The sequence below is a fragment of the Lutjanus erythropterus genome, chromosome 21, assembly GCF_056507025.1.
Source record: "Lutjanus erythropterus isolate fLutEry1 chromosome 21, fLutEry1.hap2, whole genome shotgun sequence".
Taxonomy (NCBI): Eukaryota; Metazoa; Chordata; class Actinopteri; order Lutjaniformes; family Lutjanidae; genus Lutjanus; species Lutjanus erythropterus.
The window spans coordinates 12,330,837-12,355,073 of record NC_139337.1 but is presented as its reverse complement, the minus strand read 5'-3'; the positions used below and the strand labels follow the sequence as shown (position 1 = coordinate 12,355,073).

The window sequence follows — 24,237 nt, the reverse complement described above, 5'->3', positions numbered from 1 at the left end:
TTCTTCCTTGCCTGAAAGTATTTTAGGCTACAGACTTCCTCTATTTACAGTCAAAACATGTTCAACCCAACACTCTGACTTCACGCAGGCCTGGGTCGACTGATAACCCACAAGGCCACCTGGCAGCACAAACAGCACCATCCGTCCATCACCCCCCTGACAGTCTAATAAACCTAACAGCTGAGTGACACATAACACACATCGATACCGGCTGGTTATATCAACCAGGAGGGCAGAGCACAAGTCTGCAGGCATCAGACGCACTCACACTTTCCAGAGGCCTTTATCATCAGAAGAGGCAGAGCTCTGAATCATCAGCCCCGAGAGGAGGAGAGCAAACCAGCCGGTATCTGCAACACAGAACCACTGGGAGACAAAAGGTGCAGATATCGAGCATCAGTCACAGAGATAAGACTGGCAAGAACGAGGGATACATCACATTCTTTTTTGAGATACTGATCAGAAAGTCAAGCTGGCGGCGGACGAGTCAAAAAGCCTGTTGGAGGAGGGGGAGGCCAATGTGGAGCAGCAGGCCAACAGGGGATCGGACAGCCCAGCAGACAGGGACTCGCCTGGGGCGCTGGTGCGTGTTGAGCTGGAGTGGGACCTCCCCATGTCGGTGACACTGCCCATCCAGGTGCAGCCCGACCCGGCGCACCAACCGTTCCCCTTCCTGGACACGACACTGGCCGACCTGGGCATCGAAGAGTGAGTCTGCTCTCAGATCGAGGGGTCTTAAAAGGGAAAATGCAGATTTATCACCAAGTTTGTGTGCTTATGTGTGTCCAGGTCAGAAGTAAAGGAGAGGGTGGTGTGGGTCGACACCAAGAAGACACAGGTTAAGAACAAAGCAGGGAAGCTGAAGGAAAAGGAGATCACCATCCTAGAGGTAGGAGGGAGCAAGACTTCATGTTCCAATTTTGAGTTTCTTTTTGGTCTTGATCTACATTACCTGGAATCATATCAAAAAATGTCTGAACCACGGCAGTAAAATTGCAATTGCAAATTTTGTATCCTGTTGTAGGTGAGAGTGAAAGCCCAGAAACCTGGAGACAAACAGCTGCAGGAGGTCCTGTACAGCACTGAGGCCCACACTGACCGCTCCTTCTGTCGTACAGGAATGGATATCCTGCCCTGGAAACAAAGATCTACAGGTGTGAAGTTAAAATTGACCAATTGACCAATCAAATATGAAAAATATTTGATAACATTTGATATCTGATAATAATTTGAAAATAACTAACCAACAAAGGGCATAAGTATGAGCCAATCAGGTCGTGACTTTGCCCTACTGGGGAAAATGGAATTAGCCCAGTGTGAAACAGCCATTGTTCAGTGCCTAATAAATGTCTTTTTTTCACAATAAAACTGCAAATTTTACATATGCAATAATCATGCTTTGTAATTAGAATTTCTATATGCCACTACTGTCAGGTGGATGAATTATCTGGACAAAGGAGAAGTGCTCACTTACTCAGACTTTAACAAATTTGTGAACAAAATTTGACAAAAATACACCTTGTGCATGCACAGAAAAAATCATAGATCCTTAATTTCAACTCATGAACAATGGGAACAACAAGTGTTGTGCTTCTATTTTTGTTAAGCATACAATAGAATGTTTTTTCTGAATGTGCACAACCATGCCCTTAGCGTTACTCAGCCCTGCTGCAGTGTGAGTGATAACAGGTGAACTGTCAGACTGATCACAGCAGTGTGCCAGAGGGTCGGGCACTGCAATGAAGTCACCATAAACATTACATCAGTGTGCAGATAAAACCTCAGACCTCAACACCATCAGGAATTTGTGAAAATCTGTCTGAGTTGTCCTAATCATGACTATTCATTTGTTATTTATCCTAGGAAAAAAACATTTATCAGGCACTGAACTATGGCTATGTCACACAGAGTTACAGCTACCATTTTTTTCCCAGGAGGGCAAAGTCATGACCCTGCCCTACTCAGCCTCTGATTCACTTGTGCTCATTGACTTCATTGGCTGGGTTAGTTATGTTTAGGCATTAGAAACGATTGGTTAATGTTAGGGTGAGAATATTAGGGTAAGCTAATGAAAGGAAGAGTAGGACAGGTCATGACTTTAACCTCCTGGGAAATATATGTGAAACAGCGCTATTTCAATGTCTAATAAATGCCTTTTTGCAAGATAGAACTGAACATTTTAGAGTGGCTTTTTATTGTAAGCAGTCCAAGCCACAGCTGTTCATTAAAACAAAAGTGCTGTGCTTCTATTTTTTCCAGTGTATGGAGGATTTATTTCTGTATTTGTGCAATCATACCCCAAAAATCACTCCACCCTGCTGCAGTGTGCGGCAACCTCTCATAACAGGTGAACTGTCAGACTGATGTAGATCACAGCAGTGTGCCAGAGCCTCAGGCACTGCAATGAGATCACCAAAAACACTACATCAGTGTGCACACAAAACTGCAGACCTCAACAATATCAGGAATTTGTGAAAATCCGTTTGACTTGTTCCAACCACGGCCATTTATTTCTCTTATTTGTTTAATCTACTAATAGAATGACAAGACTGGTTGTGTGACTAAAGATAACATGAGATGCGAATACGCACAGATGTGTAGATGTGTCAGTTGTGTTGTGTGTACACCTTCACTGCGCTGTTTCCATAGCTGCTCCAAAGGTGTGGTATTTGTCCCCTTCATCATTACTACATACTGGTATATCTGTGTGGTTTCAGTGGCACATGTTTAAAAAGAACCTCTCTCTCTTTGTCTATGTCAGTGGAGAATGAACTGGCACCGGTACAGATGACTATGGCATTGGAGAACCAGCAGCCTGAGTTCACCGAGGCACAGGGACAACGGGAAATCTGAGGAGCAACAGAGTGACGATCACAAATCCACCACAAAGCACAGTTTTGAACTCCATTTTGATTCCAAGATGCAAGTTTGCATTTATTTAGAGGATTCAAAGTGTCTTCAGTTTCTACAGTGAGGCAAGGTTGAACGGCTTGACATTAACTGCACAGCGAAACTTGCCAGCATTGTAGCATCATGTTACATATTTGTAGCTTTTGTAAAAAATCTCTTGCACTTTTCAAATATGTATTGTAAGATACTTTCAAACAGGCTGAGCTGCTATAAGCACTAACACAGTGAACGGGGGATAAAGTAAGTGCTGTTTTTAATATAACAAGTGAGTGTGGCCTATTAGCTCAGTGTTTTCAGTTAGTCAGTTAGCTCTGGGGGTTAAATCTCAGAGTAAGGCAACGCTAGAAGAGAACGCACAGGGATCAAAACTTTACGGTCCCCTGGGAGATGGGAATGAAAACTTAAATTTATCAGATCAAATTCATTGTTTCACACATTGCAAAGCCAGAGATCCATCCAAACAGTGGCAAAAAGGGGACAGCAGCAATTCATAGTAGCACTTGACAGCAATCACAGAGAAACAAAATACAATGGTAACAACACAGGATGGTAAACCGTTAACTCTTAAAATAATAAAAATTCAACATAGCATGCATTTAAGCAAATAAATAAAAAGTTAATACTCTGAAGCATAACTGCTGAACTTGACAATAACTATATTAGAATGGTTGAAGTGCTGTGTTTAGATTATTTTAGAGAAACGTCTCAAATAACTGTCCCATTTTCCACCTACAGTATAAAAATTAATTGTTTTGGCTGGCTTTCTCACACAAGGGTGTGTGCGGGCTATGAGGCTGACATGGCCGCATTGAGTTTGGCCTGCTGCTCTCCAGGAAGTGAGGTCACAGCTGCTTGGAAGTCTGCAGAGTGGCGCTGGGCAAATTCTTTCATCAGCATGGCCAAAGACTTCTGGGTTTCTGTTGAGAAAAGACAAAAAAAGAGTTGAGGGATGACAGGAAAACACTAAAGACAGATGATAGATGAATACCAACATGTTACAACAGAATCCTGATGAGAGGACTGTGCAGCAGTGAACAGAGTGTGTCAACTGTGCTGTTTTTTCTTTGTTTTTCCAATAACTTTAGATGTACAGAGAGCTTTAAAACTGAAGAGTTTGAGCATTCAGTTCAGTCTGACACTGCCAGTGCAGTAAAAATGTTATCCAAAGAAAACTTCACCTGTATCAATGTTCTTGTTGCCACAGACATGACTGGAAGCAGCAACTATGGGCTTCATTAGCTTCACAATCTGAAAGGAGTAAAAGGTTACATGAAATATGATGAAAATGTTCAATAATGTCCAAGTCCATAGACCACATTCACATAATGTCTGAGAATGAGAATTGTCATTGAAGCATGTTATATTTGTTAAAACTGATGATTCTTCTGAATCAAAATGCTTTCCTCTCTGTTTGTTAAATTGCTAAAGTCGGTTTGAATTCTTTAAGACTGCATGATACAGAGAGTTAAAATATGCTGTATGCATGCATAATGTGTTGTAGTAATACTGTATAAAACATAATGTAATAAAAAAAATAACTGAAAGATTGTCCTGATGTCTGTCCACATGTATGAACTTATGTTGACATCATTTTAAACATGAACAGCTGCTCCAAAATCTAAATATCAAGACATATCACAAAAATGGCAAATTATGAGAAAAAAAAGATATCCAATAAGACTATAAAGTTTAGACTATTCAAGTCTTTTGTCATAATTTTTTTTTCTTGTGACTTTAAGATTTTAGTCTCAGAGAATAGTCAAGGTTTTACTTGTAAATTCATGATTTCTATTTATTCATTTATTTATTTATTTTGTACCTACAATGGCCCTGATACACTGTTGTATGCAACTTCAAATAATAAATGAATTTGCCTGAATATCAAATAAATACCAATAGTTTTCTGAAAGACAGGAAAGACATTTTCTGGACTACATATAGACAGTCATTTTTGAGAGTATTACTGCTCATGTTGTAAGTAGCTTGAATATCAATGGAGACAGAAAGTCAATCTTGTACACAGGGATTCTAATTGCAGGTGTAAATAGTGTTTGTACGGTACCAGATCAGGACTGTGTGTGTAGAGCATAGCCAGGCAGCTAAACACTGTCTTGTTCTCCTCCATGTCCTTTTTGAGGGGAAGACGAGCCACCAGAGCTGGCACAACCTGTTACAGAGCACACCGTGTGTCATCTGACTGAACTACCTAAACAGTTTTCACAATACATTTTCACCAGGAAAGGTCACTTGTGGTGAGCTGTAAATCTACCTGCTCCAGTGGGACAGCATCCACATTGCTCATGATCATCCTGCAGAGGGCAGCACACAGGTTGTCAATCACCCTGAGGTCTGACTCTTTAGTCAGCAGGTTGGAAAACACAGACAGCATCATGGGAAAGTCTCTGGAACACACGTCACTAAGGAAAACCTGTGTGTTTTTTGTGTTTTAAATCATGAATTAACACACAACCACATGCACACACACCAGTAAAAAGGATACGATACAATGATGGGTCCAGCTGCCTGGGCCAGACATCCAAGTCCAAACACGCTGTTGTTGCGAACCTCAGCATCATTGTCCTTCACTCCAGCTACCAGCACAGAAAGCAAACGGTTGGACAGTCGGCCTGCTACTCCTCGGCCCCCAGGCACGTTCACAAGGGCTTGCAGGATTTCTCCAATTGTCCCCAGAGAGAAGGACCGTTCAGCCACCGTGCACGAAGATTTCTATTGAGGGAGAAAGACAGTTAGTGTGATAATGAGAAAGGCATTACTTTGTGGCACTACACCACAGCTAAATAACAAAGATTTGCATGATCCTACCCCAGACCTTTACTAATGACTCCAGAAGGCAAATGTATCCTTGCTGTAGTTAAGAATTTAGTCATTATGAAGAAGGTTGTTTTATAGATGTCAAGAACTTCATAGATATAGAGAGCATGTTACTTTTTTTTGCCTCAGGCACAAGATGCACTTTATTTCTAGTCAGATTTTCACCCTTTAAAGCAACCAAACAGCAATTTTTGTATTAAAGTGAATAACCAATTTTGAGGACAAATTTTGGTCTCTCTGAAAATGAAAAAAATGAGCTGAGAAAATGTGTGAATGACCAGACTTCTGTTGAATCCTGTGTCAACAGGTTCACACTTACAGCCTTGCTCATGATGAGAGGCAGCAGGTCGTTGAGAAAAGGGGCAAAGTTGTCTGCAGGTACACAAGAGGCCACCAGGGGAATTCCCTCTCCGGCGAACTCCTGAAGCATTGCATCATACTCCGCCTGAACCAGAGGGAGCAGAGAGAACATCGACAAAACTGAGTAAATGGACAGCAATGTGCATACAGAAATATGGAAATAATAGGTTAAAAAAAAAAGTCAAAAAAGCAGTCTCAGATTCAATATCTAAAAAATTCATATCCCTTCTATTAAGCGTGCTGTTGTATTGCCTTCATATGAATAAATTAACATGTTCTATCCACAGTCATGCCTATTCATATTCATTCAAATCTGTTCTAATGTTATGACATTCAATAGATGTCTTGTACATGTGTAGATGGACTTGAATGTTAGTGACTGATATGCTGCAAGAGGACAGCCAACCTGTTGCTCTTCATCATCAGCTTCATCACCTCCACCATCCTGACAAACAGTCTGCATAGGAAGAAAAGAAAGAACAATGGTGGAGAATTAATAGCATAACTTCAGTGACCTCAGCTTTCAGAAACAAAGCCATCTCCCCATCCTCATCAGTCTCCTCTTACCTTTTTCTTGAGCACATCACGGATGACCTCACTGATTTCCTTCAGGCGTGAGGGGTTTTTGAAAACCTCCTCCTTGCAGAACTTGATGACACTGTTCATGGCTTCCAGGATACCCATCACAACATAGCGCTCACGCTCTGTTCGCACTGTTTCCAGAAAGCAAGGAATCACCACTTCCAGCAACTTCTGTAGGGCTGGTGGAGGGATACAAGGTGTAAAGGGATGAGGAAGGCAACTGTATTGATTTCTGTTCAACAGTCTTAAAAAAAAGAAAAAGAAAAAACTTGGTGGCCTCTATTTCACTGTTGGAAATATATATAATCTTACAGTATACATCTGTCCACCTTTTCTCCCTTGATGTTATTCATTAACAATACCCACTGCAATAGAAATCAGTAGTGCCCATTTTTGTATTTCCTTAATATAATAACAGTAGTGCAGAGTTCATGAGAAGAGAGGCTTTACCCTGCTGGTTGGCCTCAACAGGATTCTCCTTCCAAACTTGGTACTGAGTTCGACAAAACTGGCCCATGGCTCCAAATGCTGCCCTGCGGACGTCCTCATGGGGAAACTGAAGAGGGAAGGGCACACAACATCACACAAAATGCAACAGAAACGTTTTCAGTTGTTCTAGTCTCAAAAATATGAAAGTATTGAAAAATACTGAAATCTGTACTACCACAATTTCCGATTGCCACAAAGGTAAAAAAAAAACAAACCAAAAACTGATTTTTTTCTCTGATGTCCAAATAACAGATTCAGTGCTGTCCAAACTGTTTTACATGAGACATGGAGTTGGATGCAGTATAATGCATGTGCAAAAGGAAATGCTTCACCCTTGGATGCATAAGTGGGTCAAAGTCTTACTGAAAAGTTAAGTCTATGTTCATCACTTCCAATAAGACATATATAATAAGACACATTAAAAGTTGAAGGATCGCATTATCAATCTACCTACAGACATTCCCATTTATAAACAGACAAAAACTCACCAAGACACAACATATGCACAGATACAGACCACATGATGCCCTTCACAGTACATTAGACATGCTGACTGGGGTTGACCAGCCACCCAGAGTGACTTACATCTCTCATCTCGTAAACCTGCTGGAAGCTGGACTCCAGGAAGGGCTGGAAGGCAGCACTGTCAGGACAAACCACAGCAACAAAAGTTAAAACATGCACACAAGAAATGTCTGACATAAAGTTAGTATGTCAGTCTTTTTAATAACATATTTGACTAAATCAGACTGAAAATAAATACACTATTCAAGACTACCTACAAAATTACAATTTAGGACATAATTGGACACATATTACTTTAATGACTGATGAAAATAGAGTCAGACTTGAGGAGAGATACTAGAACCATCATATAAACGCCTCTGTAAATATCTTTTACCCAGTGCTAATGGCAATCTCTCCCAGTGCATCACAGGCGTCCTCCTTCTCATCAATGTAGGCATTTTCCACACTGAACCTGACAGATGGAGAGGTAGAGATGGAGTGAGAGCAGTCTTTTGCTCAACAGGGTTGGTAAATATACATGTATGGAGGTATATGTGTGTACGTGTGCGTGACCCTTACCCTGCAACATCATGGACATCTGTCTCAGTTTCCTCCTCCTCAAAATCATCCACATCTTTTTCCCCTTCGTTGTGGTCATCATCATCGTCGTCATCCAGCAGGACAAAGGTCTTGTCCTCCTCAAGGTGTGCCTGAAGAGACAGGAGAGGAGGGTGTGAAAACTGAAAGGCTGCATTATTATTTATATTATGAACAGCCTGTGGGTTTCACAGTGTTGTCTGAATGATTTATACCGTAATGCCTTCATTGGACTTGAGGGCAAGCAGCATGACTGTTGTAATGGCAGTAAGGTGAGGAGTCAGGCAGTCTGGGCTGACGGTGGCTACAGCAGAGTATAGACTGTACCTGACAGAGGGAAGCAAAAAGAGAGGTGAAGTAAAGGTTACAGAAAACAAATAACATTTGGAATCTATGATGTCCTGTTATTTATCTTGTATTCAAATAATAACAATGGTATGTATACTCCTGTCTGTAAAGAAATAGCTTTTTACTTTTCAGTTTAAGATTTCAACTAAACGGACTGTGTATGGGGACCAAGGTTATTATACTTAACTAAAACAACACTGAAAACTAAAACTAAGTGACAAATATAAAAAATAAAACTAGACTTTAGAAAAACATTAAAACTATCTGAAACAATATTTTGTACTTACAAAACCAACTAAAATAAAACAAAAGTATGCAGGAAAAGTACACAGGAAATGTCTTCAGTTTAAGTCTTTGTCAATTTGGTCACATCCATCAACACAAAAACTAAAACAAGAACAAAAAACCCAATAAAAACTCAATTAAAATAAGCAAACCCACTCTGAAACTGAACTGAATGGAAACGAAATTTAAAAAAAAGAATGAAAACTACAAAACACTGGTCTGAAGTGGTGTCTTGAGTGAAGACAAAAAAAAAACCAAAAAAAAAACACCCTCCAAACACTGACACACAAATTACATACGTGCAGCGTCTCAAGTCAGGGTCATCAATGGTGTCAGTGAGGTTGAGGCCCAGCTGAACACACTCTGCAGCTAGAGGACTGAAGACATCTTTGCCAATGGTACGAGCCAGCACCGAGAGAGTATCTAACAGCAGCAACAAAAGATAATAGATATACATTCATTTTTTCATGCTGTTGAGTTTGTTTTTCAGTGAGATTTTGAGTGAAACTACATTGTCTGTATGAGAAGATGCTATTATGGTTAAGCAATAAACATGATTTCTGTTCTCAATGTACCAACATCACAACTTCTTCCTTTTTCTTTGCAAATGTGTGGGCTTTACTTACCCAAGGACTGAGTTTGCAGAGACCTCATTTCCTCTGTGGTGGTGGTCAGAAAACCTTTCAGGCTTTCGATAACTGGAGGGAAGTAGGGCACCAGCAGTTCCTTGGAAGCATTGGCTGTTTCAAAAGTAATTCATAATGGGGCTTGGGTCACTTGATTTTTGATCCAAGCAGTAATAACATTTTTTACAAGTTTGTGTCATAGTGGAACAAGTGTTAATAGTTAATATTACACCAACAACCCAACATCATGGTTACACTGACTAACACTCCTTCAGTCAGAAATGACCTGGTGCCTCGTTTGGCTAAAATGTGCAACTACTCTCTCTCAGCCCTCCATATCAGAAACACCATCATAAGATAAATTAATACAGACTGGGAAACTGATGATCAAAGTAATACTACTATATTGACTGTGACAACCGTCTTTTATTTTTTAGTGTTTGAATTTGGATGAAAACTGAACCCTACCAGGGTAAAATATAGTGTTAAGCTTACACAGTAGGTCAGAAAAAATATGCATCATTATTCTCTTGTTCAGGTCTTTGGTCAAATGTTCAACAGCTTCTTACCTATGGCACCGATAGCAGACACAACAAGCTCTTTTATCTTGAGGGTTTCAGTGTTGTTGAGGGCAGACAGCATAGTCTCCATCAATGTAGGCAAGTAGGGCTCAATATCTTCTCCTGTTTAGCAAAATAGTGAGAGGAGATAAAGCAAATAAAGTACAGACAAAGTCAATCCTGTTAAAACAACTTTGGCAAAAGCAAATTAGCTTATAATTTACTGGATCAGGTTTACTGGATGTGCAGCTTCTACTGTGTCAGTCATTGCATTAAACTTTTTTCAGCTTACCTAGGTTCTCCATGAAGTTCTCTAGAGCATAAAAGGCCTTAGTCACATGGCCGACCTTGGCCTCATTCAAGGACGAAAGGTAGGCCAGCAGCAAAGGCATCAACTCTGCACAATACTTGCTCACCTCAGGCTGAAGGAATAGGTGGAAAACAAAGTGAGTCAACAGAAGTATATATTTGTGAAACTATAATACATAAGAGGCACTCTTTTTCGAAGTGAGTCAATGACTAGAGATCAAATATTGTACTGTCATTTGTATCCACTCCTAGTCTCACATCTGAACTGTCAGCGTTTGTACATGTTGCTGTGAGGTCTGTGTTGCCTCACCTGTAAATGTTCAGAGAACTGTCCCAGTGCAAAAAGGCCAGCACTGCGGACCACCTGATTACTGTCAGAAAGGCTCTGACAGACTGTCTGCAGCACTGATGACAGCATCCTAACACAGATACAGACAAAAAGGTGATTGTCATTAGTCAGCCAACAAGACTACCCATAACCAAGAATGTGTGTCCTCAGAGAAAAATAAATGATACATTTAAAAAAAAAGAAAAAAAGAAAAACACTAAAAAATATATAGGGAACTTTTTTCCATGTCATCTGGCCGTACTTGGTGCGTATGTGGTCAGCACATCCTTCAGCCAGCACAGCAAGACACATGAGACCCCCCTTCCTCTGGTAGGGGTCTTCACTGGCAAGGCAGGTCTGAGTGAGGGGTGTCTAAATCACAAGACACAACAGAGTACATTGTCAAGAGGTGGGTATGAGAGCCAGGGCTATTTAAATGCACAATGCAGTTTTAAGAACTCATCACAACCAAAACAAAAAAGAAATGAAAAATTCACGTTAACATAACACCTCTGTTCTTGTTCACATCAATATCTAGCTGACTTACCAGATGTTGAAACAGTTTCTCTGGGGGCATATGAAGCGCCATAGTGTCAATAATCTGGAAGAAGAAGAATTAAACTTTGATCTTCATTACAACTCCACAATTAATCAGCTAAAGCCAGTTCAAAGTACATTTTGTGGCACAACAGAATACAACATTGTATATCAGCACAAATAACCACCTGAGCAGCACAGTGTTTGGGATTGTCATTGTCTGTGCCATCTCCGCTGTCGTCCTCCTCATCCTCTGGGTCCTGCTCACCAGGTGGCGGAGCTGCAACCAGCACAGGGAAAATGGCCTGCAGGATGGGGTTTAGCAGCTTTTGTTTCAGCACCGTCTACAAAGCAAAGAAAAGATAAATTATTTATTATTTTTATTTAGCCGATATAATGTTACTAAGCCAAGCGTGTTGGTTGTGGTCAAACTATCTGACCCTGCATGTAATTAGCCAGAATAGCATCTTTTGTTTGCATGGATTAAAAAAATGACTGCTGTCCTTTTTATGTCTTTCATTTTATATATTTGTCTGAAAGCTATTTATTCACGTATGATAAAACAAAGAACTTTATTATTTGTAATTTCTTTTCCTAAATGCAGATGGAAGACCTTCATGAAGGCCACAAGCTGAAACACGCTGGTCAAACAAAGTTGTTTTATTTTCTCTTTCTCCTTATTCTTTGCAGCTTTGAAGTAGCCAAATTTGTGCCAGAAACTCCTACATCCTTCCCCAAATTCAAATGAAAATGAAATGAAGGAAATGTATCCAAAACTTTACCTTTGATGAATGTCCATGAAAATCAAGACAAGACTGAGGGACAGATGCCTAATATCTCATCTGTAGAATGCAGACGGATTGAGGTGCACCATGACTACACTTGTTGTCTCATTCCTGACCCTTGTTACTCATGTGGACTGAAGGACAGATATAGGTCATTTATTTATAGTAGCTGATGCATGACTTTACCTTGCTCTTCAGCTTGATGAGGAAGGCAATACAGGAGAGTGCTTTCACCCGCAGAGAGTTAGTCAGTGTAGTATCACTTCCCACCTGACACAAACATTGATATTAAACATATGTTGTTAGAAATTCTCATGTATGACCCTTTGCGTTCAGAAATTAAAATGAAATTCAGATCACAAACTGGGAAGTAAAGACAGTGTTAAGACACTCTGCTCTCACCTCCAGGCAAAAGTGGACCATGTCAGCAATATGAGGGACGAGGATAGACACCTCACTCTCCATGAGCTCATTAAACACCTCCATGGCCTCACTGGCTTGGTCCTGTGCAAACAAATCCACTAGTTTAACAGGTCTAATTTATCCATACCCTTAAATACACTTAAGTGGCAATAGATACAGCAATACTTGTATAAATGTCTTTAGCATAATCAGTTTACCTGATCTGCCTTGATGAGGTGCTTCAGAGCAACAATCAGACTTGGGATGATAGAGCGCATCAGGTTCTGTAGGGGAAAAAAAGACACTTAAGTCATTAAAATGAATCTTCTACATGTTCAAAATGAACATGTTTTACTTTAAACTTAATCTGTGATATATCAAAAGGTAATGTCAAAGCTAAAGTGGTAACACTGCCTCACCATCTCCTCTGTGCCCGTGTATGCAGTGATGGCTGTGAGGGTGAGGATGCAGTAGTACAAGGCTGTTGGATTGTTGTGGTCCTGCAGCACCGTGCTAAACAGCTGCAGGAGCTGGCAGTAGTGAGGCTTGAACGGCTCAGGGTTGGAATCCATCACCTTGTTCAACAGCATAAGGCCAACCTGTTAGGAAAGAAGAGCACTGATATTCAAAGGCTGTTACTGACCATGTAATGCATGTAACTGAACTGTTGCTATAAACGAGCTGTAACTCTTGAGTCATAAAATGAAAAAGCAAACATATGACTTTTATCAACTGCACCAAAATTGGAGTAGTATTCTGTTTTCTCTTGATCATTTAGTTAGAAATGCTGGCAACTTTGACACAGTTTTGACAATTTTGTATGCCTACCTTTACTGTTAAATTAGTAGATTAACAAACCCTATCTGATTTCCTAGGTGTTCCATGAGTCTTGTACCTGTCTATCATGAGGGTTGCTGCTCTTGGTGGATTCATTGAGGAGCTGCAACAGGGCAGGCCAGCGGTCTGGTGTCTCATGCTTAACCATCACAGCACACAGTTGGGAGAGAGAGTGTTGCACTGTATGCCTGCAAAGTAAAGACACATAGACAAGAGTTCATTCTCATTCATACATGACATTTCACAAGCATTTATAGCTATATATGACCATACCCACTTGAGGTCAAAAGTCTGACTGAATAGCTTACTCTAAACTACACCATGTGATCATGTCAAAAACTTGGGCGTGATTTTAGATGCTGAACCAGAAGCACATCTCTCATATTTCTAAGACTGCCTTTTATCACCTCAGATATATATCAAAAGTTAGATGCTTCTTGTCTCAGTCAGACTCTGAAGAGCTGGTTCATGCTTTTATTTCCAGTTGGCTGGATTACTGTAATGCACTTTTTGCTGGACTGACAAAGCAGACATTGAATAAACTCCAGCTTGTTCAGAATGCAGGAGACAGAGTTTTAACAAAAACTAGAAGGCCTGACCACATAACTCCAATTTTATCTTCTCTTCAATGGCTCCCAGTAAAACAAAGAATTGACTTTAAAATACTACTTATTGTTTTTAAATGTTTTAATAGTTTAGCTCCTTCCTATGTTGCTGACATGCTCACTGAGCACACACCAGAGAGATCCCTTAGATCATCAAATAAAGATCTCCTCACTGTACCTAAAATCAACTCTAAATGAGCATATGGTGCTTTCAGTCATTATGGTCCTACTCTCTGTAATTCTCTTCCACATGACTGGCTACAACAGTGTTCTCTTATAAAAGTGAACTAAAAATGTTTCTTAGGAGAATAAGAATAATGGTAATAATAATAATACCTTCTTATTGTGTTTGTTTTTATCATGTTCTGCTTGTTTTTAACAATGTAATACTTTATTATTGTTATTTTATATTTGTCATGTATGATGTATCCTAAAGCATGCTGAGTTTACGCTTGTCGTATGAATGTGCTATATAAATAAAGCTGACATGACTTACTCTGTTTCCTGCATGAAGGCCTGCAGCACCACTGCCTTGAGGCTGCATGAATGAGGGCACATAGCAAAATTACAACATATTTCCAACTAGGAAGGCCGATACCAACTGATTGTGGTGTTAGAATAATGTGAAATTATTCAATGTCAACATTAATGGGCAAACCTCTCTCTGTCATTAGGGCTAATCTTCTTCCAGTGTTTCTTCACCCTCAACCTCAGCATCACTGCAGCTGACTGACGAATCTAAGAGGATATATCAGGATTTTATTTCACGTACCTTTCACAGATTAAAGTACACAGGGACAACAGCTAACATGTCATTCTCTCTCTCTCAAACACAGATACATATCCTGGAAACACACAAAATACCTGAGGGTTCTGGGAGCCACTCATGACCGCACACAGGGCTGGTATGATGGCTGGGTCTTTGAAAGCCTGTTTCAGCTGGGCTGTGGCCTAAAGGGGGACAAAAGAGATCCCACTACATTGGCAGGCTGCCAAAATAACCATACATTACTGCAGAAATTACATGGCACCAATACACATTACAATGCACAGCCAAATGACTTAAGTCTTAATTAATTAATTAATTAATTTATTTATTTTTTACAATGAAGTTTCAGTTAGTCGTGGTTAATTGGGTTAAATGACAGTAAAATAGACTGTGGTGCTAACGTTTAATGTCATGGCCAACTGTTGTCAGTTAGCTAACCTTGCGTTACCAGACGCTAATTTAGCAAAGTTAGCTAACTATGTTAATTCGATAACCGTTAATCGTTAGTTTTCCAACTTGTCAAACAAAGTAATGCTAACTTGAACAAAGTTATTTCAGGCGTTACCTGCTGGATAACTGCATTGTCAGGCTGTGTCAGCTGTGAAAGAATTTGCTCCAGTTCCTCTGTCATCTTGACAACTCTGAGGAGTCACCTTCGTTTAATTTGTTGTGACCGTTAACGTTAATATTTCTGATAAATCCGGCTGGATTAAGGAGTTGTCCTTTCGCGGTGTAGTAACCAGCGGTGTCCCAAGTATGCTACAACTGTCAAATATGTAAACAATACCTCTGCGGCGGGTTTAATCCCTAGTAACCGAGTTTATCGTGAAAATTCACTTTTTTGAAAAGCCTGATACGAAATTATCAAAGTGAAAAGGAGAGCGTGACAGTTGCGAGTCTCCAGCTCTGTCTGGTCCGTTACAGCCTCAACTGCCAGCACGCGGGGCCGAACCGGCCAGCAGTTCCATGTGAGTTCAGTTAAAGGGACCGGCGGCAGCTGTCAGTGTTTTCAGTCTGAACGCAACAAACAGCGCCTCTAAGCGGAGAGGAGGGCACCGTGCACTTTTTCTAAAACTAAAATAGTGGAGAGCAATTGGTAAACTTACAGATTCGAGGTACTATTTTGGTATTTCACTGTTACGTTACTTTATATTTCTACACATTTACAGTCATTTTAATTTGTTCAAGCTGTCCTTAAACACGCCAGAATGATCCAGGAAGTAAAATGCCGACATTTTGAGTTGGTAAAACTCATAATTATCATGGATTACATAATATTAATATACCATGATAATTATCTATAAATAGCCTGGTTAATATTAATGTGTTTAGGAATTACATAATATATTTTGTAAATGAAATCAAATGCATTCACAAGTTACAATACATTTTCAACAGAAGAAGTTTAGTAAAGGTATCCATTTTTGTTTCAGTATAATCAATATTTCATTTCAGTAGTGTAAAATTTCCACAGTAGCAGCAACAAATATCAATATCAAGGTGTTACAGTACCAGTGTAGCGCATGGAGGACTACATATCTGTATTGGTGATGTTTCAGAGTGTTCAAAATGAAGAAATTTTGTCAAGGAAAGTTAATTTCACTGACATTCCCTGAAAAGGGAGCATGGAGTAGGAAGTACTGTGAAAAGGACACAGCTTTATTGTTCATGTTTTCCTGCCTCTTTCTTGAGCGTGTTTCTATGCATGTCAATGCTTTATAGAGTGTACTGGTTTAGATCACTGTCAACATATATATTTAATTGTGGTTGCTTGTTTGTTTGTTCAAATTTCTCTGACTCAAGCCTCTTAAATGTGAATAAAGTTTGGTTTCTTAACTCTTCTGTGTCAGCAAACTGATCTGTATATCTTTGGGTTGTGAGCAAAACAAGACAATTGAAGACGTCACATAGATTTCTATTTAGATGATTTTATTTGTTATGTTGTATTTTGTGGTTATGGTGATGAAAACACTACCAGTTTGTCCACAGGGGCCTCCAAAGTCAACACAACATGAACATTCAATGTGGCGGCATTAAGAAAATAACCTGAACAACTGATTTATATCAAAACACAGTCACTGACTAAACTACGGAAAAGGATTGTATGAAAAGTGCATTATTTTTGCAGGCCAAGATCAACTGTTTCCATAAACTGTGTCCTGTATTTAGCCACATGAGAGTTAATTTACACACTTTTCAGACAACAAAAGAGAGACTGATTGGTCTTGCACTTCACGCCCAAAACACCCATCACTGAAAACTCAACCTCAGTGACTAATCTGCATTATCTGAAAAAAGAACACAGAGGAATTGATCTTGTAACTTATCACAGGAGGACAGCAAGAAGTCTAATTCAGTATTAGTTTCTTAGATATACTAATGCCTAACATCAGTATTTACTGTTTTAAATTTATCATAGGAAGATAAAAAAATCTCTCAAAGTTTATGAAGTAGCAAAACAAAAGGCATGCAAACAAATTATAACTGATTAAAATGATTATGCTAAAATGCATAGATATACACCTTTTTTCACTGTAGAATTGCCTTACAAATACACTCAAATAATACAGTGCATTATACTAGGTCAGCAAAGGCCAACCTGTCCTCCTCTCAGCACATACCAATGCAAATGCGCTGCACACCGCTTCACCCACCTCTACACACACCTACACCATCACCCCCCTCCTGTATGTCTTAGTTCACACAAGAACACAACATAACACCCTGTCCAGGCAGAGATCAGTAGAAATGTTAATGTCCCCATTATGCTCACTATTCTCACATCATTTCATTGCTAACTGACTCATTACCAAGTCAATACGGTCAAAGAGGCTGAACACAAACAATCACTCTGATGGTAACACTCAAGCTAATCTAATTCATCTTTGTGAAAAGGAATGCAAATGGTGGTAAAGTTTGCGTCAACATGTCTAAACCCACTATACAGGGTGGAGTTGTGATGGGTTTTAAAGCTACAGTCTCTGTCTTTAAACACTGCAGAAATTAAACACTTACAAATATGTTTAAATCCTGTTTGAGGTCAAATGTATTACTGTATCACACACTTTCAGATGAAATATTCTGTGTCCAATACTTCTTAGTAAGTGGGTCCACTGCCTTAGATTTATGTAAGAATTTCTAAATCATCAACAATAACGCTGACTCAGTATTAGTGATTCATAAACTATTCATGCCTGAGACCCAGATACTATATTTAGTCTATTGATCTGGGACTGACGCTCATGAAAATATAATTAACCACGACAACGGGGGACTAAACAGATTCCTGCCAAAAAGCGCTGGAGCTTATATGCTGACAAGGCTGCATGTTATAAGGTTATTTTAAACTTTATTTAACATCAACAATACATTTGGATACTTTTTTTTTGTCAATAAGTTATGTTTAATGTATAGATGTTAGTTTTGTTGGGGTGATGTGAGAGGTAGTGTAAAACTGCACATGAAAACACGTCTCTGAACATGTTAGCATGAAGTGCATCAGTCAGTTGCAATACTGCCCTTTCTTTGATGAGGATATAAAACATGCTTCTAATGGCTGAAGGCGTGCTCCTAAACAAATACAACCACAACATATCACCAGTGCTAACTACCTGAGCCTCAAAAGCCTTGTTAATATACATATCTCTGAATTGCAAATCCAAGTTTTGGTCCTCACATTTGGGAGGATTCAGGCTTGTGGTTCCTTGAGGTACTGAGTAAACACTATTAGTTACCTGGTTTGTTTTTCATGGCATAAATATGATGTTAAACACAAGTTTTCAGTTCATCTAAAGACTTGGGGAGATAGTTATGTCCTATGTGTATATGTGCAATTTATCTTTACTTTAATATAGCTCAGATATTTAGTTAATGATGAAGTCTCCCATCAATATGCATACTTTGAATTTTGCTCCCTATATCTTTCACAAAAACCTGGAGTAATCGCTCATTTTGCCCCTTTTTTGTAACCCAGTAAATTTTTTCTCCTCTCTTGTACTTATTTTGATGAGTTAAGAATATGTATATTAAATGAAATGCCTGATCAAAATGCTCTGGTGCACTTACAATGAGAAAATGGAATGTTGTTTGATTTTAATGCTTAAAATTTGGCTACCATTGTTGGAATTGTTGATCTGTTTAGTATTATTTATAACATGCTGCTTCTCTGCTGTCCGGTCTCTGGTGTTTTGTAATCCTGTTTGGGCTGTGTGGCACATTGTTTGTGCATGACGCAATGATCAAATCAAATCAAATCCACTAAAATTCACCATGTGTAACACTGTGACATTATCCCTTGTCCAATCTGTGGAATTGAGACAAGACAACTAAAAGATTTTTTTAAATATTCAGTGTATCTGTATTATTTGATTTTTTTTTTAGTAAATACAGAGCTTGGCAATAGTGTTAAAGAAGTGAGATATATTTTTAAAAATGGTTGGTATTTGGTGATTCTGTTAATTTCACATAGTTTTTTTCCTCCAGACTGAAAATAACATTTAAAAAGCAAAGAATTAGGTGGCCAATGAAATGGCATTACTGCCTTCCATCAAGGGTGGATCATTGTGAGTGGTCCAAATCTGAACACCTACCCACCTACCTGCCCACACCCACACACGTGTTCATAAACAGCCTCTCTTTGGCTGCCCGCGATTTTTTGAAGGTTAATTAGCCCTGCTTATTTGAACCGGAAAGGTCCTCGCTTTTATCTGCCTCTTCAAGTCTACAGGATACTGCTCCTGGATTTTAAGCAATTTAAGCACCATTATTTGACTTGCTTTTTTTTTTGTGTGTATACGCTTTTGCGAAGCACAAACCTACCACACAATGGCAGACTGGAAGACGCAGATAAGTTACAACTATAGCCCCTCTTACCATGCCTACGCCTACGGCCTAGTGTACCAACCAGGGCCCGAGCAGAACCACGGGAACATGACCAGCTGGGGCGACGGTGGGGTCATGGATCTGAGCAGCTCTACCGCCGGGGTGACACCGGCCTACTACGCCACTACCGCCAGGACCCGGGAAGACTCCCCGCCTCGCAGCCCTGAGCAGCATGCCATGAACGGCCATTGTCACTACCAGGGCTCCGGGGTCGTCTACCTCGGTGACACCCAAGCAGGCCGCCTGCTGCTGACCGGGACACACCGGGCAGCCTATGAAGAACATGTACATGAGGCCAGGGGGGCCGGTAGCGACTCAACCAGTGACTCTGAGGCGCACACCACCTCACCAGGTACAGTTGTGCCCCAAGCTAGGTTTTTTTCGGTCGTGTCTAGAAGGGAACCCTTGATTTGTCAAAAAAAAGTTTTGTAGTCGTTAATTATGTTTTATAATGTGGAAACTCTGTGGTTACAATCTGGGTAGGTTTAGGGCAAGGAAACACTTGATTAGGGGAAGTACAATTGGGGTAAGACGATCACTCCCGAAATCATTGGCGGGTCTGGGGTTCCCTTCTAGGCATGACCAGAGAGGTCAACGTAGCAGTGAAAGTTGACCTCGATGTTACAGCTGGACATTTAACGAGTAGTTAAGGCCTTGTGTCAGTACTCACATCTCCACGTTGGCTGCCCAAAGTGACAAGAAGTTCTTCGAGAACTGTCCACGAAGTCCAGTTTAGCTCCATATCGTTTTTATATTATTTCCCAAATGTCCCGCCACCGATTTTCCTGAGTACCTTTGGAGCAAGTGACGACATCTCGCGATAGAATTTGAGAATACGCACTATTACTATTAAATCTTTACACAGACTGTCTCATTGTTTCACTACACGGACAAAATAAAACGCAAACCATGAAAGTGATTAGTAAGTTCAAATCTCGAAAATGTACACTATTTTTCAGTTTCATCTGAGACTGAACAACATGGCACCTAATGGTATTATTACAGCCTATTTACTACTCCCTGTTTCAGGGACTAATTAAGCAATTGGTTGTTGCCCCTTGTGTGTTTATTGCCCAAAATGCCAATAACAATGGTGACAAAAAATAAATGTGGTAGTTATATGTTCATATGGGGCAACACTGATTAATTTACTGCGGGTGTTCAGGATTTTGTTACATAAAACTGTAATGCATTTGTGAACACATGTCATGCTTATAAAGTAGGGCCCGACTGATGGGATTTTTGGGACATATATTGATATTGGGAATAAGGACTTTTGATATTGTTGTATTGGCTGATATTATTCACACAGAATATAATATGCACTATATGGAATATATACACCACATACAATTTTTTATAATGATCCCACTTGTGAACAAAATATGTAATGTTTTACAGTTTAACAATAAACTTTACTGTCCATAATGATATCAGAACACTGAAATGATAAACTGTCAACTGTAATTTTGAATACTTACTAAAAAGAAAACGCAGAAATGGAGTAAAATATATATAGACTTATATATTAAAACCAAGTAAGAAAAAATAAAATTATACAAAATGCTGCTTGCACAACTAACAAATAAAAACAATCTGCATTATGTTCTTTTAAATTGCTCTGGTTTGGCTAAAGATCCCAGTCCCACAGTAACATAGTGACGTGCTTTGACAAGTGACTTTGACTTTAACTTTAGATTCATGGAGCTCTGGCAGTAGCGGAGAAGGGATTCTCCCCCAGGCAGACCCTGCTACCTGGGCGAAGAAAGATCTTGATGATGAGGTAAGCAGCAGGAGCCCTGATGCTGTTGAAGATGTTTCCAGCTCTCTTATGGAGGAGCCAAGGACTTTTGCAGTCACAGGGTTTGAGAACACCAACAACCCCACCTCGCTTCATGTGCCCTTACCTGCCCCAAAGAACCCAAGCACTACCACTGCAAATAACCCCAAAACAAAGGTCAGGGCAGCCTTCTCAGAAAGTCAGATGACCACTCTTGTCCAGCGCTTCAGTGTGCAGAGGTACCTCACACCAGCCGAGATGAAGAACCTGGCAGAACTGACGGGGCTAACCTACAAACAGGTGAGAAATTTAAGAATGTTGTTGGATCATGAGCACAGCAAAACTGAATTTCCTGAACCCTGTCTGATCAGTTGGATCTCCTTCATTTGGTTTAAAGGTGAAGACTTGGTTTCAGAACAGAAGGATGAAGCTGCGGAGGCACCAGAAAGACACCAGCTGGGTGTCTGAGCGTTACACCACCAACAAAGGCAGCCCAGTCCGTGGACCCGTTCTCACCAACCTTCCCCCACATATCCCAACTGTAAGTAGCTCCCATTATTTGCAGTATATAGGAGGGTTTGTCAGTGAGGATGCATAAATTTGCAGAGAAATATTGTCTTTAAATTACACCATATTATTATAGAACTGTTGTAATGGGTCTTAAAATGCCTTAAATTCAGGTTTACCAACAAAAGGCCTGAACTACTGCACGGCCTAAAATTCCCTTCAACCACAAACTGTTTGTACATTTCATCAACAAGAGTTAAACTTTGTTATCCCGTCACCATCTTTAGGTTTTTGACATTTGTGTGTGTAAACTTTGCCCCCTTGTGACCACAGTAGCATCTGTCTGGATAGCATGGAGGAACTCGTGAATAAGGGTGGAAATGCAGAAATTGAGAATTCTGCTGTGATATAGTCTTATTTCAGAATCTGGCTGTTGGACAATTGTAATGATTAATATCATTAGAAGCATAGTACCCACATTTTTTGATTTTCATGTTTCAAAAAAGCCATAACAGCAGTTTCACCCAGTTTGCTTCTCCACATTTTATAAATAAGGACAAATCATTTTTTATATATGAGGACAGAGGTTAAGTGCACATCAACCCACTTGGAAGGACTGCAGGCCTGTTCTCACTGGAGGAATTGGAAGATTTTTTTACACTAATAAAAGTATTTGGACAAATGTTCTTTAACTCAACCACTTATAGCCATTTTGTCTTACAAATTTGGACTGATGGTATAAGTATTTACTCAGAAGAGCATGTTTATATTTTCACATTTAATGCTTGTTTTATTGCAAAATTGGGCAATTCAATGAACCTTTAATTAAAAAGCCTTGCATTTAACGTTCTGATACAGTAGGATCAGATCATTGTCCTGCCCAGGTTTCCTGTTAACAGATAACAGAGAAACAGTAGCTTGGACATAGAGCAAGACGTCCATTCTGGAGGCATAACTATAGTCCAGTTATGGCCTTAAAGGCGAGACGAAACATGAGCAAGCAATATGCCGTGAGTAAATGTTTACAAATCTGGATCCTAATGTAAACTACCTTTTGTTTCAGTATCAGGGAGAAGCCCGGCCCCAGCTAAAGGAGCATTACAACCAGCACGTGATGGAGGCAGCCTTCAAGAAGAACGCTCCTCAGAACCTGGCTTTCTACCTGGCTGCCATGGGCCCTGCTGCTGGATCTGCTGGCTATCCCTCCTGGTCCTCTGGCCCACACCAGACTGCAGTACCCACCAGGCCCCAGGCGACCGGCTGGTCCATGCCCCCAGGTGTCAGCCATTATGATTACAACCGCACTGCATTCAACCCAACCAGCATTGCCTCTGCAAACACTGGGCTCGATACGAGCTTTGAAAGCAAAGATGTGGAGTCTGCCAACAGCCGCAGCTCTTTAAACACAGCTATAGTACATAACGTCAGCCAGTAGTCCATGTTTGAGCTTCTCTCTAAGTGTTACCCAACAGCCATGTTAATATTTTCTTTTCCTTCTTTTTATAATAAGTGGGGGGGCTTTTTCAGGCTGGGTGTATATATGCCTTGTTCATATCTGTTTAAAAGTATTTTACCTTTTTATCCTGACTGTTTTGTAACTAACTGGTGTACTTTTTTATCAGGCTGGGTGTATATATGCCTTGTTCATACTTCTCTTCAAAAGTATTCTACATTTTTGTCCTGACTAATTAACTGGGATGCTTTTTGTCAGGCTGAGTGTGTGTATATATATACCTTGTTCATACTTATGTTCAAAAGTATTTTACCTTTTTCATCTTGAAGTTTTATTTTTATATGCAACTATTTAAAGTATATTGGTGTGTTCTTTGCGCTTGGTGATACTAGATGTGTCTTAAGTTGGACACATTCTTTGTATTACGTTGTTTTTTTGGAACCGTTTCAAGTGCTTATTCAGATCATGTGCACACATTTCTATGCATTTTTTTCTATAAATACAGGTTCACTTTGTCACCTTGAAATATTGTCTTTGTTTCACATTTGATTGTTTAACTGGGACCATTATAATATGCCCATATGTATTCATTATTTTAATTTGGACAGAATAGTTTGCATGTGATGGTGTCACTTTTGGGGTTCTGGCCAATGATAAAAGTGACTAGAGGGACATGAAGTCAAACTTCAACACACCCAAAGGCTCATATGTACTGGAAGTGTCACACTTTTGATTAAAATAAATTAAGCCACAGGTTCCAAACCCTGGTCCTGAGGCCATCTTGATTTTAAGGAGTCTATTATTAATTTCTGTGAAGAACACTGGATGAAATTTAGATTTAAAGTTTGCATTTGCCTTGTCCTGCATTACAAAAGTTACTCTTAAAACAGACCTAATAAAATAATTGCCAAACACTTAATTTGTCCAAGAAGTATGTATGAATGTTGA

The 24,237-nt window shown here is 39.8% G+C and overlaps 3 protein-coding genes across 4 annotated transcripts; 2 read left to right on the top strand and 1 right to left on the bottom strand.

The window, feature by feature from the left end:
• Positions 1 to 3,427, top strand: LOC146307380 (uncharacterized). The gene is made up of 4 exons (XM_084747448.1): positions 1 to 708; positions 790 to 889; positions 1,025 to 1,154; positions 2,762 to 3,427. Exons 1-4 carry the CDS (start codon positions 614 to 616, stop codon positions 2,851 to 2,853), a joined length of 417 nt encoding a protein of 138 aa, XP_084603574.1. The 5' UTR covers positions 1 to 613; the 3' UTR covers positions 2,854 to 3,427.
• ipo4 (importin 4) lies at positions 2,908 to 20,480 on the bottom strand. 2 transcript variants are annotated; one of them, XM_084747444.1, is made up of 30 exons: positions 20,220 to 20,480; positions 14,764 to 14,850; positions 14,558 to 14,637; positions 14,396 to 14,437; positions 13,353 to 13,482; positions 12,877 to 13,056; positions 12,676 to 12,741; positions 12,458 to 12,559; positions 12,242 to 12,325; positions 11,459 to 11,614; positions 11,281 to 11,334; positions 10,996 to 11,105; positions 10,716 to 10,824; positions 10,389 to 10,518; positions 10,106 to 10,219; positions 9,537 to 9,650; positions 9,210 to 9,333; positions 8,493 to 8,604; positions 8,260 to 8,390; positions 8,075 to 8,152; positions 7,759 to 7,816; positions 7,135 to 7,240; positions 6,670 to 6,863; positions 6,509 to 6,559; positions 6,062 to 6,187; positions 5,411 to 5,637; positions 5,180 to 5,312; positions 4,973 to 5,077; positions 4,089 to 4,158; positions 2,908 to 3,827 (listed from the first exon to the last, which is right to left on the bottom strand). In XM_084747444.1, the coding sequence occupies exons 1-30, from the start codon at positions 20,289 to 20,291 to the stop codon at positions 3,697 to 3,699; spliced, it is 3,276 nt and encodes a 1,091-aa protein (XP_084603570.1). In that variant the 5' UTR covers positions 20,292 to 20,480; the 3' UTR covers positions 2,908 to 3,696. The 2 variants fall into 2 exon arrangements, with proteins under 2 accessions (XP_084603570.1, XP_084603569.1); XM_084747443.1 differs by lacking the exon at positions 20,220 to 20,480 and adding an exon at positions 15,234 to 15,602.
• Positions 19,325 to 23,331, top strand: nanog (nanog homeobox). The gene is made up of 4 exons (XM_084747447.1): positions 19,325 to 19,901; positions 21,247 to 21,629; positions 21,727 to 21,870; positions 22,900 to 23,331. Exons 1-4 carry the CDS (start codon positions 19,493 to 19,495, stop codon positions 23,269 to 23,271), a joined length of 1,308 nt encoding a protein of 435 aa, XP_084603573.1. The 5' UTR covers positions 19,325 to 19,492; the 3' UTR covers positions 23,272 to 23,331.
• The last annotated feature ends 906 nt before the right edge of the window (positions 23,332 to 24,237 follow it).